General features: G+C 41.2%; 1 protein-coding gene across 1 annotated transcript; it reads left to right on the plus strand.

Annotated features, from left to right (window-relative positions):
• Positions 1 to 5,370: 5,370 nt before the first annotated feature.
• si:dkey-1k23.3 (heat shock protein beta-1) lies at positions 5,371 to 11,560 on the plus strand. Its single transcript, XM_055224240.1, has 6 exons — positions 5,371 to 5,815; positions 6,550 to 6,613; positions 7,996 to 8,116; positions 9,920 to 10,141; positions 10,848 to 10,870; positions 11,449 to 11,560. The coding sequence occupies exons 1-6, from the start codon at positions 5,485 to 5,487 to the stop codon at positions 11,558 to 11,560; spliced, it is 873 nt and encodes a 290-aa protein (XP_055080215.1). The 5' UTR covers positions 5,371 to 5,484.
• Positions 11,561 to 13,668: the final 2,108 nt, after the last annotated feature.

Consider the following 13,668-nt stretch of genomic DNA (forward strand, 5'->3'; position numbering starts at 1 on the left):
TATCAGAGAAACAGCAGAGGTTTTTGTGGCGGGGTGTCTGTTTATGGGTTATAGTTACACGCCATTTTGAGGACTTATGACCTTAAGAACATTCTATGCCAACGAACCCAATTTTTCCTCCTTCTGCAACTCAGGCCTGTCGACAGAATTCAGGAGCCTGGAGTATAAAGCCTCATATGGGCCTCTATCCTGTCTCATATTAATTAATAAGCAGAGGTTCCAATTCTGGCCCCCCCTAAAATCCTGGAGCCCGAGACAACTGACCCCATTACCCCCTCCTGTCCACTCCCCTGCAGGAACCCACGGGTAGGTTGCATATTTGCACATCAATACATTCTGACATCAATACAAGAGTTCAAGCCTGTTATATAGGCGCCATTTTGAGTACTTTTCACTATTCAACAGGTATAATATTTAGTTTTGAACTGTTAGTACTGTTGGTATGACGACGGTATATGTTTTCTCAATCTTAAACTGAAAAACAGGTCCAATTTTGCAGAGGATTGTACTTAATAGCTCTTTAATTACCAGGTCTTCTCTTCTCTCAAAGTAAAAAAAAAAAAAATCCAGTTGGTAAAAAGTTAAAAAAAAAGTATTATTCAATTAGCATGATTGTCAGCTGAAAAGATGAGTCAACGTAATTTCGACATTTGCTGGTTTTTATTTGACAATATCTTTCAAAAGCAGCAGAATAACTGGTAGAATTATCCGTCTAAAATTAAGACATCAAATGCTGTGGCAGTTGTCTAAAAGTGCTCCACAGAGCCGTGATTCAAACTGCGTAAATGTAATAAACGTAGCAAACCGCAACAGATGAAATTGTTTTCCCCCTTTGGTGATTTACAGTCTATAAAAGTCTGTTCTTGTTCACTGTATTCATACAACAATGGATCGGCAATAGGCTCGGCTAAATCAGTTCAGTGGACGGATTTCTGCATGCAACAGCACTATTCCAGACTGAGTGAGGATGAAACAAGTTGTGAAAGCCTATTCCAAAAGTATATTTCCAAACCACTTCATTTTGATATGTCGGTTTTGATGAAAATGCCTCTCTCCCGCTCTCTCACTCCGCCAGGCGCTCGGTGACAGCCTGAATCACAATAACTATGATGAATGCAGTGTCCACAGGAGCAAACCAGCCATTTGACACTCCATCCCCCCTGATGCATGAGCCGCTAATCTGCCATGGGTGCTCGGCGGGTGGCGTGGATTCTCTATGACTGACCGCGCTTGGACGTATGTGGTCGTGGTCATTTTTACCATTTTTACACAGTGGATGTTGTTTTTCAAAATGCACATAGCTGTAAATGTGCCATAGTGACAAGTAGGTGACAGTTCAGTAAAGATAAAGGGTGACATTGCGCTGAGATTTAACCAGTTTTGAACCCGTCTGCACGAGTATATTTCAGATTCTATCACCAGTTGGACTGAATTTATATAGAAATCATGATCTATCAGCTGTATAGTATCGTCGCGGTTGAAATACTACTTGCAGACAAAAATGTATTGTTTTTGAGTCGCTTAAAAAGAAAGATATTGAGGTTACACTACTTGCCGTCTTTCTGCATTTGACCCATTCCTCAATGCAGCTGGGGTATCCTGTCAGAAGCAGTGCGCCCAGGGGACCGTCTCCAGATGTTGAGCTACGCTTGGTCAGCTGGAGGATTTGACCTGTTGTGTATGTTTTGAGTTGATTCAATTAAATTCAAGCTTGTTTTTATACAGTGGTCCCTCGTTTATCGCAGGGGTTACATTGTAAAAATAACCCGCAAAGTAGTTAGCTTTATTTTTTGCAATTATTCTATATGTTTTGCAGCTGTAAAACCCCTCACCACACACTTTATACACTTTTCTCACACAGGCATTAACATTTTCTCACATTTTTCTCTTGTTTAAACACTCTCAAAGTTCAAATCTTCGTAGACGCCTTTGTTGCAGAACGTTTCATCGACATTGTGGGTTTTGTCGGGGAGAAAACTTGCAAACATACAGCACTTCAGAGTCACACTGAGATCCAACATTTATATAAATTTGGCTGTACACATTCTGTACTGTACAGGAGACACGGCACGGAGGAGACTGATGGACAATGGTCTACAGTCCCTCAGCCAATCAGGACGCAGAACACAATGCACATTCATACAGTGTAAATATAAACATGGAAAACTGCACAAAAAAATCTGCGAAACAGCGAGACCACGAAAGGTGAACCGCGATATAGGGAGGGACAACTGCAGCACATTTAAAACGACTTCAGCTGAACAAAGTGCTTCACATGAAAGTCAACAAAATACAACAAAGATAACATGATGCATAGAAAAAGAACAGCACCATGATATCCTGTCTAACTCTTATTAAATACCAGGGAGAAGAGGTGGGTTTTCAGTAACACCCTCAAATAAAGTGGGCCGATAGAGTGCAGACATTTAAACACAATCAAAGTTGAGTTGATGGGAAAAAGCTGAGAAAACCCACCCAGACAAAAGGAGAAACACCCCGATTTTCAATAAGGCCCCACGTCACCGGGGAGTTGAACCTGGAACCTTCTTGCAGTAAGTGCTATAGCCACTTCAGCATCATTATCTGACACTTTTAATATTAAGGTAAAGTAAGGTATGTAATCTAAAAAGCTGATGTGCCAACTTACGTACAGCTTTTGCTACATTGCATTTTTATTTTGGAAAAACTAGTAAAAATAAAACCTGTTCAAAATCGCTACATCCTCAGAGTTTACATACAAACATATATATAGTGCAATATGGAGTTGATTCATCATTATCTGACACTGACAATCTCAAATCTGACCTTGAGAAAATGTCCTCCATAAAGCAGCGTAAGGACTAATACCAAACGTAATGTTGATTTACGAGGGATCCCACATCGGCGCAGCTACTTTGTGAAAGCGACAGCAGTGTCCTCCTCCAGGGACTCAGGCCTGTCTCTGAAAAGCTCCCCCGCTGAGGCATGTGTGCAGAGTCAAATGTTTGTTCCAGTGGTGTTTTCATCTGTTCATTCCCATCCTATCGCAGTGACAGAGCGAGCAGTGTCCGTTAAAACTAGATGAAAGAACCAGTTTTGGGGGAAGCATTACCAGAGGGCAGCTGAGGTGGCAGATAAGTGACAGATATAAAATCAAACTTCACAGGGTCATTAACAGTTCAAAGGAGGAGTATCAGCATGAACTATGAAGACTTGATCTGCTGTTGCCAGATTGGAAAGGGATATATCTGCAATCTGCCAAAGAAAGAGTGCCGGGACTCGGAGATCAGGGCTCTTCAAATTTTTATTTAGTAAGAGATAAATAAACTGTCAGCCATCTTTGAAGTGAATTCTAATTAATCACATCAAAATGATTTGGTAATGATGTGTTTACAGGGGGTGGAGAGGCTCTTCTGAAGGAATTTTACCATCTCTCGTTCTCCTACATATTCACATTAACAAACCTGGCAGAGTTTAACTACACTGGAGTCATGAAAAAATTAGTTTTTTTTTTTTTTAAATAATCCACCTGCTCGATGCTCTAATTAGCCTTTACAATGTGAGTTTAATTGTTTAAGAGACACATAAAGAACACATTTTGCTGGTCACTTTAGACTGAATTACTAGTATTTATTATTCCTCAACAAATATCCCGCTCATCCTCATAGAAAACTGTCAAATAGAAATATTGACGCACAAAAAATGCACAGTTAAAGCTCTCAAACTGTCACAGAAACGATCACGATTCACGCAGACCAGGCCAAACCAAACCATTCGACAATTCTATATGCCTTTCCTCGATTATGTAAACATGTACTTCACTCTTGGTCAAGCCTTTACTCTCTGTACTTCATAAATTGTTACAAAAAAATTCAACTGAAAAGAATAGATCTGAAGTATAAGTCGCACCAGCCAAAAAAAACCATAAGTTGCACTGGACTATAAGTCACATAACAATAAAATAGAGAACAACAGGCTGAATAGCAGTACAGCGCGCTAACGTATTTTTGTTCAGTCCTTCTCAGATGTCTTTTAAATTACCGTAATGTTGAAATTTGTTGCAACGACTGACAGGGGGACCAAAGATACAGAACTCGGGGAACAGTTTAACAATGATTATTTACAGATTTTAAATGTGCAAATGGAGGTCAGCGGGGTGAGAGATGAGGTAATCCATACCTGTCGAAGAGAACTGCGACGGAGGGTGTGAGGCTCGTACAGGTTGTGGGGAGCTGGGTCGGAGACAGAGGAGCTGAGCGGGTCCAGGGAGCGGGATCTGGTGAGGGGCAAAAAAAACATCCAATTTAGAAAAGGGTAACAAATGGAAAACATGAGATTGAGCCAAGCAGAGCTGTACCACTGTGGATACGCGGACGACCTGGCGCTGAGTGTCATGTCCTGGGTCCCTTTGTCCTCCACAGGTGCAGCTTGATTAACAAGATGGGTTGCAGGTGTGTGTGGGAGGAGCCAGAATCTCCGCCCAGCTCCAGGCTTTGACACAGCAGAGAGGGGGAAAACAGCACAAAAAAGGCAGGACAGACTGGGATCTTGACAATTTTTTTCTATTTTCAATGGTACAGAAATAGTAGATACAGGTACACAAACCTAGAGTGCCCTTGCGTGGTTGTCAGTGCGACAGTAACAAAGATCTGAAATTATATATTTTAATCATTTCTCATATAAGTTGCATCTGAGTATAAGTCGCACCCACGGCCAAACTTGGTACAAAATAAGTCACGTGATCTTAATGATCTATTTCCAGCTATATCTAACTGCTTTCAAAATATTTCATCATAAAGTACTTTTTTTTTTTTTTTAAATACATTGGCTAATTAAGAGATTCTTCGTCACTCTTCCGACCGATTTTTGTTTCTTCAAAAGTAATCTGTCAAAATAAAGTTGTAGTAACAAACAAATGAATAAAATGAAGAATCAAAACTACTCAAAATAAAACAAATATAAACTGAAGACATTTTATCTTGTGCAGATATTCAGTTTTGCAGTGTACCTTCACATCCTGTCAGCGCCACTACGTGCTTGGATGCGTTTTGACCCGGTCTCATGACAAGGCTAAGCGTCCGGTCACTGGACAGAGAATAGACTTCACTTGGACGTGTGAAAAGCGCTCTGCTGGTAACAAGTGCAACCGTTCAAACAGAAACTAGCCCCAGCTAAACTTTTGCTATTTCCCATTGCAGCCTGAAGAGTTAAAAATACCTCTAATTAGCGTGGCGCTTGGCTTTACAGGGCAGCGAGAGGTAACGGCCCTACACCCATCACCCCATGCCTACGGTACATCTCATGGGATTGGAATGAGTGTTTAATAAGTGCTAAAAAGAACTGAACCCTATATAAAGGAACTCCTGAGAGTGTTCTGTCTAAGCACACTACTACTATCTCTCCCATCGAGTCGGTTTTAATTGCTAACTTGAACAAAAGTTAACTCTGGGGTTCAAACTAAAGTAAGTAATATCTCACAAGTTTTAATCTTCTTTTTATTTCAACATGAACAGCCAGGTCAAGAGCGCGCTGCCCAGTGAGCATGGCACAGCTGGTCCCTGGAACCCGAGGAGAAAATGGTGGGAGTCGAGCCGAAGCTTCAATCCGGATACTGGACTTCTGCCACTGTTGGATTTGGAAAGGAGTCTATGGTCCCAGTACTGGCCGTGGTACTGTCCCGCGCCTCTCATCGTGCCCCACATCTCTGGGTCCATGCACCAGCCTGCCCCCAGTGCTGGTCCAGAGCAGTACACGTGGAGGGTCAGTCTGGATGTGTCGCACTTCTCCCCTTCAGAGATATCGCTGAGTGTCAAAGATGGGTTTCTACAGATCGGAGGTACGTGTTAGATGCTTATACGGTTAGTAATAGATGAGGACGTGTTATGTTAGGTACAGTGGTGCAGTGGGTTAAGCACTTGCCCATCACCCACAGTATAGGGAGTATCAAATTAACTGCTAACATTTTGGTTTAAGAATGACTAATCTACCGAAGAGAGCAGTGCTTAGTGGCTGGATTGCTAGCACTCACAGCAAGGAGGTACCTGTTTTGACTCATGGGCGGAGTTTGGGTGTCCCTTTCTGGGTTTTCTCCGGTTTCTCTGCATTCCCTATTGACCTAAACTCAGGTAGTCCTAACCAAACCTAGCTCAAAATCTGGTGTTAGGTCCCCGAACGTGACACTTTTGCGTTTTTCTTGAGCAGTTGGCGCACTGGCATGGAAGTATGGGTCAAATGCAGAGAAAAAAAGTAGTACCTCAACCTCCAAAGTGATTGCTCTATAAATGATTAATGAATAAACAAACTGAACTCTCCACACGCCGTTTTCATCTAATATCACATTCAGACTAATACGATCCGCTGATGAAACAGTTATCCAAACAGTTTTTCTCTCAATTCACAAAACGACTTCCTAAAACGCCAATGAATAAAAAGTTATTGTAACCACATTAGAAAGCTGCTTAAATAATGTGCTGAGGGAAATTAAAAATCACAGCTCTGTGGCAGAACTTAATTATTGTGTTGAGTGCTTTGGTTTTGTTGCTTCTCACATAAACTGTAATCCGTCCCCAGGGAGACACGAGGAGAGGCCGGACGAGCACGGATTTGTAGCCAGATGTTTTACAAGGAAATACAGGTAAGGAGAGAGTACAGACGACCAGTGCCTGAGGTGAAAAGAGTAGTCAATAAATATAGAAAATTCATCAAGTACATGGTAAAACTTTAAAATGACTAATTATTCAGATCTCCTACTTTAAAAAAGGGTTTAAAATGTTGATTACATATTGTATTTTGAGTCTGAACATATAAATAGTATCACGAGGTAGGATATAAGGAAGACATGGATCTATAGTAAGAATTAGATAAGACATTCCCCCTTTGTCCCAGGGCGCTCTATAGGTATTGCAGATCCCAACAGCCTGGGCCCAGAAATAATTCTCGCATAGCGCATTTTTAGGAATTCAAAGCTGGCATCAAATATAGGTTCTGCAGCTTTCACAGAGGTTAAATTTAGTTTGGGATTTTTTTCTATTTTCACAACATTTTAAATTAAGTGAAAAAAAAAAAAGTACATCCTCAAAGCACCTAAAAGCTGCTCAAAGCCCCTAGTAGCTCCGCTCTTATTGCTGTGATTGGTCAGAACTGGTCACACGTTTCTGACATGACATGGGTGTGAGGTGCTAGCTCGTATTAAGGAAGTAATGCAGAAAAAATTTATTTGGGGGGATTTCGCGCTAATGAGGCCATTGAAAACAACAGCAACGTGCCATTTTTGGTTCATCTTCCTGATATTTTTATACATCCATGGGTGGAGCAGGCGGGTATATGCAGGGAGGGTCCAGTGGAGCAGGAGCCACGTGGAAACCATGAGAGTTGAAACTGAAGACAGTCAGGGGGAACTCACCTAAATACAAAAAGTTCAGTCCATAATTTGTACATTTTAAATCACAACATTCATTTAAAAAAGACTTAATAAAAGAAACAAATCCACTGACTTCCACGTTAGAAAACATCATTACAACAAGGAGCCGTGGAGCTGTCGGGCCTCGACGATACAATGCCTCCGAATCCTACGTGTATCATCAAGAAAATAAAATTGTAAATATGTCACAGTTGGTGTATGCCAGTGGCAGTGAAAACAGGGATTGATCGGCAATATAGCATCTTGAAAATAAGTGATTAAACATTGCTCGAACATGCACGAATCATTCCCAAAACAACTTCGAGAGGTAAATGAGAGGTACATAGTTAAAATCTCTGAAAAGTATCTTAATAAGTCTGCTTTAAGTACCTCTAAAATGTATAACTCTTTCAACACAATTTAGCAATGCAAAATAACTGTGAAAGTGGCAGGGTAAATCGAACATATACAGTGTAAAAATGCATTGTTTAAACCAGAATAAACACTTGTGTCTGTAGCATGCTCACAGGGCCAGATAATGAGATGTCACACGTTAAGGATTTGTAACGGTAACACTTTATATTTAGTGAGTGGGATGACACTTCTTTCAATTACAGGCTTCCAGCAGAGATCGATGTTGCCAAAATAGTGTCATGGCTTTCAGCAGATGGGATCCTGACTGTGGAGGCTCCTGTGCCTGCTCCCTCTGATCCTGTCACCGTTATTATACCAATAAAGGTGAGCGTGAGAAATCAGAATTAAAACTGTTTATTTAGCCGTTCATGGTCAAGGAGTTTAATGAAGCACAACAGTGACCGCCCACGTCGAGGCTGCGGAAGTAAATGTTCATTTTCATCATTTGTTTTTCCTACAGAAACATAAATAAATAAAATTGAACTGAGCTGTGACATCGAGGCAGATACCAAAAGCTTTGTTGTGCCCTAGACTCTATCCCATCTTTGCCAGACCTGTAAAAATATGTGGCTGTGGTAAAATAGATACAAATGGCTGTGGATTAGACTACAAATGTTCAGTGAGGTCCATCTGGTCTTTCCATAATTTATTTTAATAGATCTTTTTCCAGACCCTGATTTTGTTTATTTTCATGCCTGACAGTTTCGACTTCTCCTTCTTCCTCAGCGTGGTCACGTGATGTTGCCATGATGTGTCTGGTCAGCTGATTTAAACAGGTTTTGGTGCTGTCTTCCTACCGGTGGAAGCAGTACAACTTTTTCAGGACAGTATTCCAGGTGTGTGAGAGTAAAAAGGCCCCCTCGCCCCCGTTTAACGTCCTACGGGCAGATTTCTGTATTTCGATTGCCTCCTTAATCTTGCGACGATGTTTGTTGTCCTCTGTTCCAATGATATTTGTTCTGTCCCAGTCCATAATGTGATTCTCTCCTTTTCAGAGGTCAGAAATGGCTAGAGTTGCTCCTGTTCTACTTTGTGTTTTGTGTCCTATGTTACTTTTGTCTTGCACTGAATGCCCTTCCTGTTTCCCGGATGTACATTTTATCGCAGGGTATTTCGTATATGACAATATATTGCTGGTCCGGTTCTATTGGGCGAGTTGTTGCCTTAGTTTTATGCACGGTTTTACTGTTGTGTTTATGTTTTTTCATTGCCCCCTGCACTTTCCCTGTCATAGCCCTAATGTGCTGTAATGTTACCATGGCTATATTCTTTTATTTTTGTTTTTCTGGCTTAGTTTTTTCCCTTTCCCACACTTGTCGTTTTCCTTAGTTTATTGCCCAAAGAGGAACAGGACCAACTCAAATCGGCTATTTCTGACCATTGTAAAAGAGAGAAACACATTATGGACTGGGACGGAACAAACGTCATTGGGACAGAGGACAACAAACATCGTCGCTGGATTAAGGAGGGAATAGAAATATGGAAACGTGCCCATGGTACTTTAAACTGGGGCGAGGGGGTCTTTTTACTCTCTCACACCTGGGATACTGTTCTGAGGAAGTTGAAGTGCAGATAGAGCTGTCGTCCTGCCTCCACGAGTATGAAAACGGTGCCAAAACCTTTAAAAAACCTTTAAATCTGCTCAATGGACACATCACAGGAACGTCATGTGACCACTGGAGGAAAACCCCTAGTGAACAGTCGAAATTGTCTAAACAAACTAAATATTGGTCTGAAAAAAAAGATTCATTCAAAAAACGTAAAAAAGGTGACATTTAGAAACCTGCAAAGGAAAAGTGTCATTACAACTTTGGGTTAGATTATCAAGTTTAAAGATGCACTATGTAACATTTTCTGAGTGTGGACCTACTTGTTTTAAGACATGAAGATCGTTGGAGAAGTCACACCACTCACAGCAAGAATGTACGTTTTTAATGTAATTGAATACATGCAAGGTTCGCTAAATGCCATACTGTGAACTTTCCAGGCAAAGCATTGACATCTCCATGGAGACAGGTATATGCCAGACCTCCCACCAAGAAAGTTACATAGTGGATCGTCTATAAAGCTGCATAGAACCACGATAGACAAACTACACTAATACGTTTTACTATAATTTCATTGTAGGTGGAAGTGGAGGATCAACCTGAGATAGACGCCACATCTGACGAACGTGAGACGGAAACCCTTTACCCAGAAGCTTCCAAAACGATCGAGATAGAAGTAGAAGTCCATAAGGAGAGCTCTGTAAGAGGGGAGGAGCAGCGTGAGGAGGAGATAGCGGAGGAGAGCTCAGAAAATATCACCGAAGAATCGAAACCTGAGTCCACAGAGGAGTTGGAGAGCCCTGTAAGAGAAGAAGAAGAGCAGGGTGAAGAGAAAAGAGAGGAGGAAAGCTCTGTAAGAGAAGAGGAGCAGGGTGAAAAGAGGGAGGAGGAGAGCGCTGTAGGAGGAGAGGAGCACGGTGAAGAGAAGAGAGAGGAGGAGAGCTCAGAAAACATCACTGAAGAATCTAAGCCTGAGTCCACAGAGGGGTTGGAGAGCCCTGAGGATGTTCAAGATAAGGAGTCTGAAGAGGAGATCAGCCCGTCACAAGAGGAGATCGCTGCGTGCAAGGGGTGTGACATCAGCCAAAAAATCTTATAGACACTCAGAATTACCTGCATGAGCTTGCTTAGTTAAAAATCTAAAACCACGCAGACTCACATGAAGCAATTTAGTGTTTTAAGCTTGAAAATAAACTCTGGCATTCGCAAAAGTTGAACTGTATTTGTGATGTTTTTAAAGTGCACTGTATGTAATTATTCAGATGGAGGGTCTGTCACCGGCTTGTCTTCATTGAGATATTGTTGTGCTTAATTAAATGATATTAAAGGTATCGTTCTCTATGGAGGCAAGTTAGTGACGGCACCAGCCAAAGTTACAGATCTGTGGAGAGGCTAGCCCATTCGAGAAGAGTGCATGTTTTTCAAGGCATTTTGTGAATTGGCAATGAAAACAACAGAATAAATGCAAGATATGTTTAATGCCAGTGAACCGTGCTTCCCCGTTTGAGGTGTCCGAAGCGGATCCTGAAGGGTACTAGCTTGGTTGGCCGGTATGGTATGGCTCCAGGCGTGGCTAACTACCAAACAAGATGATAGGACAAGAGAGAACACAGAGTTGGGTGAAAACAAAACGGCAAACAGCAGATATAAACATAAAATAATAATTTTTCAAACGTCTGTATTTCAAGTTATGGCAACTTAAATATTGTGCGGACATTCTCTGCAAAACAAAGCTAGCTGTTTCCTCTTTATGGATGCACACCACTCACCTATAACATTATATTTCCACTGCATGATGCTTTTAACATGAGCCAAACCCAGTGTATTGCATAAAGAGAGGTTTAAACATGGCGTAGAGGCGCAGAGAAGTGAAATAAATGTAGAAAAAGCTGACTATAAACTGGAAGTAGCTTTGCGTTTGCGCTAGCTGTAGCTTAGCCACGTCTCACAGCTCCACAAACTTGAAATTACTAAACGTCTTTTTGTGAATCTCTGAAGTCGTCCTTATAATTACGGGTATAAATTCAGATACGTTTTAAATTTGATTGATTAAGAAAACACGAGTTATGTCTGCATGAGCTCTGACCTTGCACGTTTCCATGCTCTCAGGTCCAAGGTACGTTTCCATGCTCCCTTGGACCTGGGAGCATGGAAACGTACCTTGGCTGGAGGGAACCGCACCAAACAGACCCGCTCCAACGTGGCCTTGAGCGAACTGTAATAATGGAAAGATGGGATTATGGAATTCCAGGCAATAACATCTCCATGGAAACAAGCAGATAACCATTTTTGTAATATTTCTTTTACTTACGTGTGCTGCATAAATACACTATAATACTAAATATGAGTAGGTTTTAGTCGGGTGAGTGGTTGGTCAAACGTGGTCACTGAAGCATTCAAATCAGATTAAGAATAGTAGCCAATATTATTCCACCCTTAAGGGCAGTAGATTCAAACTTTATTGGCAACAGCGCATTACAAACTTTTAATAGGATAGTAACAAAGTTTGCACACAAAAATGGTAAACAGTGTCAATCTAAGTAAATGTCAAATCTGAAAGTGCCAGAATGTATTGTGTAGAAGCCTAAAATTGAACAAAACTCAACCCAATCTATTTTAAAATTTGAAATCATTTATCACTACAAACATGTTTTTATTTTGGTTAATCATTCTAGATGTGATTAACTTATTTTACATTTGTGCATCTGTGCATTAGTAACATGTAAATGAATGTAACTCGCTTTAGGATAGATTGGTGTTACTCCAACATTCCTGTTTCCATAGCAACCATTCGCACGTATCCATAAATGCAGCTATTTACGTGGAAAAAAACATCAAAGGAAGCCGTTCTACCAAAAAATATGGAGGGGTTTTATTGTTGTGAATTCATCTTGGACATTCAAATTTCTCCTTCTGCTTCTACAACCCGGAAAAGATATTTCAACATGCAATGGAAAGAGACCAATTTATTTTCAATCTCTTGGAGCATATTGGCAGTGCAGGCTTCTATGGGTTTGGTCCATTCAGCACGCCCGCTAAGCCCTGTGCTAATCTGCTGCCCAGTTGCTGCTGTTAGCCAACAATAAACGCACAGACCAACCACTAGCTTGGCATGGGGCCTAAGTGACACACAGGGATATGCTGGCTGGATGTTTGTACTGCAACCACCAAAACAAAGACATCACCATGAAAGAAAGCACAGCATCAAATGTGTTTGGCAAATCAGGCCATAGTCCCCTCAGTCATGCAGCTGCCTCCTGCAGGTTTGAATATAAAAGGCAATTAAAATGTGAATCCGTTTATTGGAGGTCAGTAATGAGTGTTTGAATGGCTCTGGGAGATAAGCACACTTAAGCTATTGCTGGGTTTCAGGTGACATCACAATAGTCTATAGGACAATAATCATGGAGGAGTCGGCAGGGGAGGGGGAAAAGGGGTCTGTTGTCCTCTTCCTATTAATTAATATTAGAGGGGGGCCCATGTGAAGTTTCTTGCCCCTGGGCCCCCAAATTTCTGTCAACGGGCCTGTCCAAAATATTTAAAACAGATGCGGGCAGCTAAAATGAATAGTTTTGAAATGCAGTTTATTGTGTAACGCAAGAAGTTAATGGCTCTTTCACGTCCGTCTAGGAGTACGACATTATCACATTTTATAATCTGAAAATTCCCAATTTAAAATGGGTCGGGTTATCAAATAAATCAAAACAAAACGTTATGATATTGGCAGGTGACAGCTACCATAAAACAACACATAAAATATTACTTTTAGTACTACTACTTCTACTAGAACATATTGAAATCGTACCAACATTGTAACCCAGATATGAATAGAATTGGGAGACTTTATTGTTGGATCCGCAGTAACAGCCAATAGATTATACAGTAGTGCAGGGAGTAGTACCGTCTCCACAGGGAAATTTGTCCTTTGCATTTTTTAACCTGTTCTTCACTGGAATGAGCTGTAAGGGGCTTTAGCGATTGGTGCAGTGTCTAGGGATCCATTTCAAGATCGTGTGCCTGGTAAAGAGTAATAAACCACAGGATTAGCTTTGGAAAGATAGTGGTGAGAAAACATATGCAAGAGAATAACATTACAGGTGACAGCAGCTCAGTTGGTAGAGTGTTTATCTGAAGGTTGGTGGAATGAATCCTGCTCTTGACATAAACATCATTGGTAGTAGTCAGGTTGGTGAGTGCGATTCCAGCTCAAACAGATGAATCCCGTCGTTGTGTCTTTGGGCAAAACACTTAACCCACCTTGCCCCTAGTGTCTGGGTACGCTGGTGTATGAATGGGTGAGTGATTCCTTGACCTAAAGCGCTCTGAGTG

This window comes from Periophthalmus magnuspinnatus, chromosome 9 (assembly GCF_009829125.3).
Source record: "Periophthalmus magnuspinnatus isolate fPerMag1 chromosome 9, fPerMag1.2.pri, whole genome shotgun sequence".
In the NCBI taxonomy this organism is placed as follows: Eukaryota; Metazoa; Chordata; class Actinopteri; order Gobiiformes; family Gobiidae; genus Periophthalmus; species Periophthalmus magnuspinnatus.

What these genes read in the sequence shown, in the direction of transcription:
- si:dkey-1k23.3 (XM_055224240.1), top strand. Translation starts at nt 5,485, where the DNA reads ATGAACAGCCAGGTCAAGAGCGCGCTGCCCAGTGAGCATGGCACAGCT. An exon ending in CCGTTATTATACCAATAAAG is followed by an intron (nt 8,117 to 9,919) that starts GTGAGCGTGAGA and finishes ATTTCATTGTAG; the next exon opens with GTGGAAGTGGAGGATCAACC. An exon ending in CAGAGGAGTTGGAGAGCCCT is followed by an intron (nt 10,142 to 10,847) that starts GTAAGAGAAGAA and finishes TCCCCGTTTGAG; the next exon opens with GTGTCCGAAGCGGATCCTGA.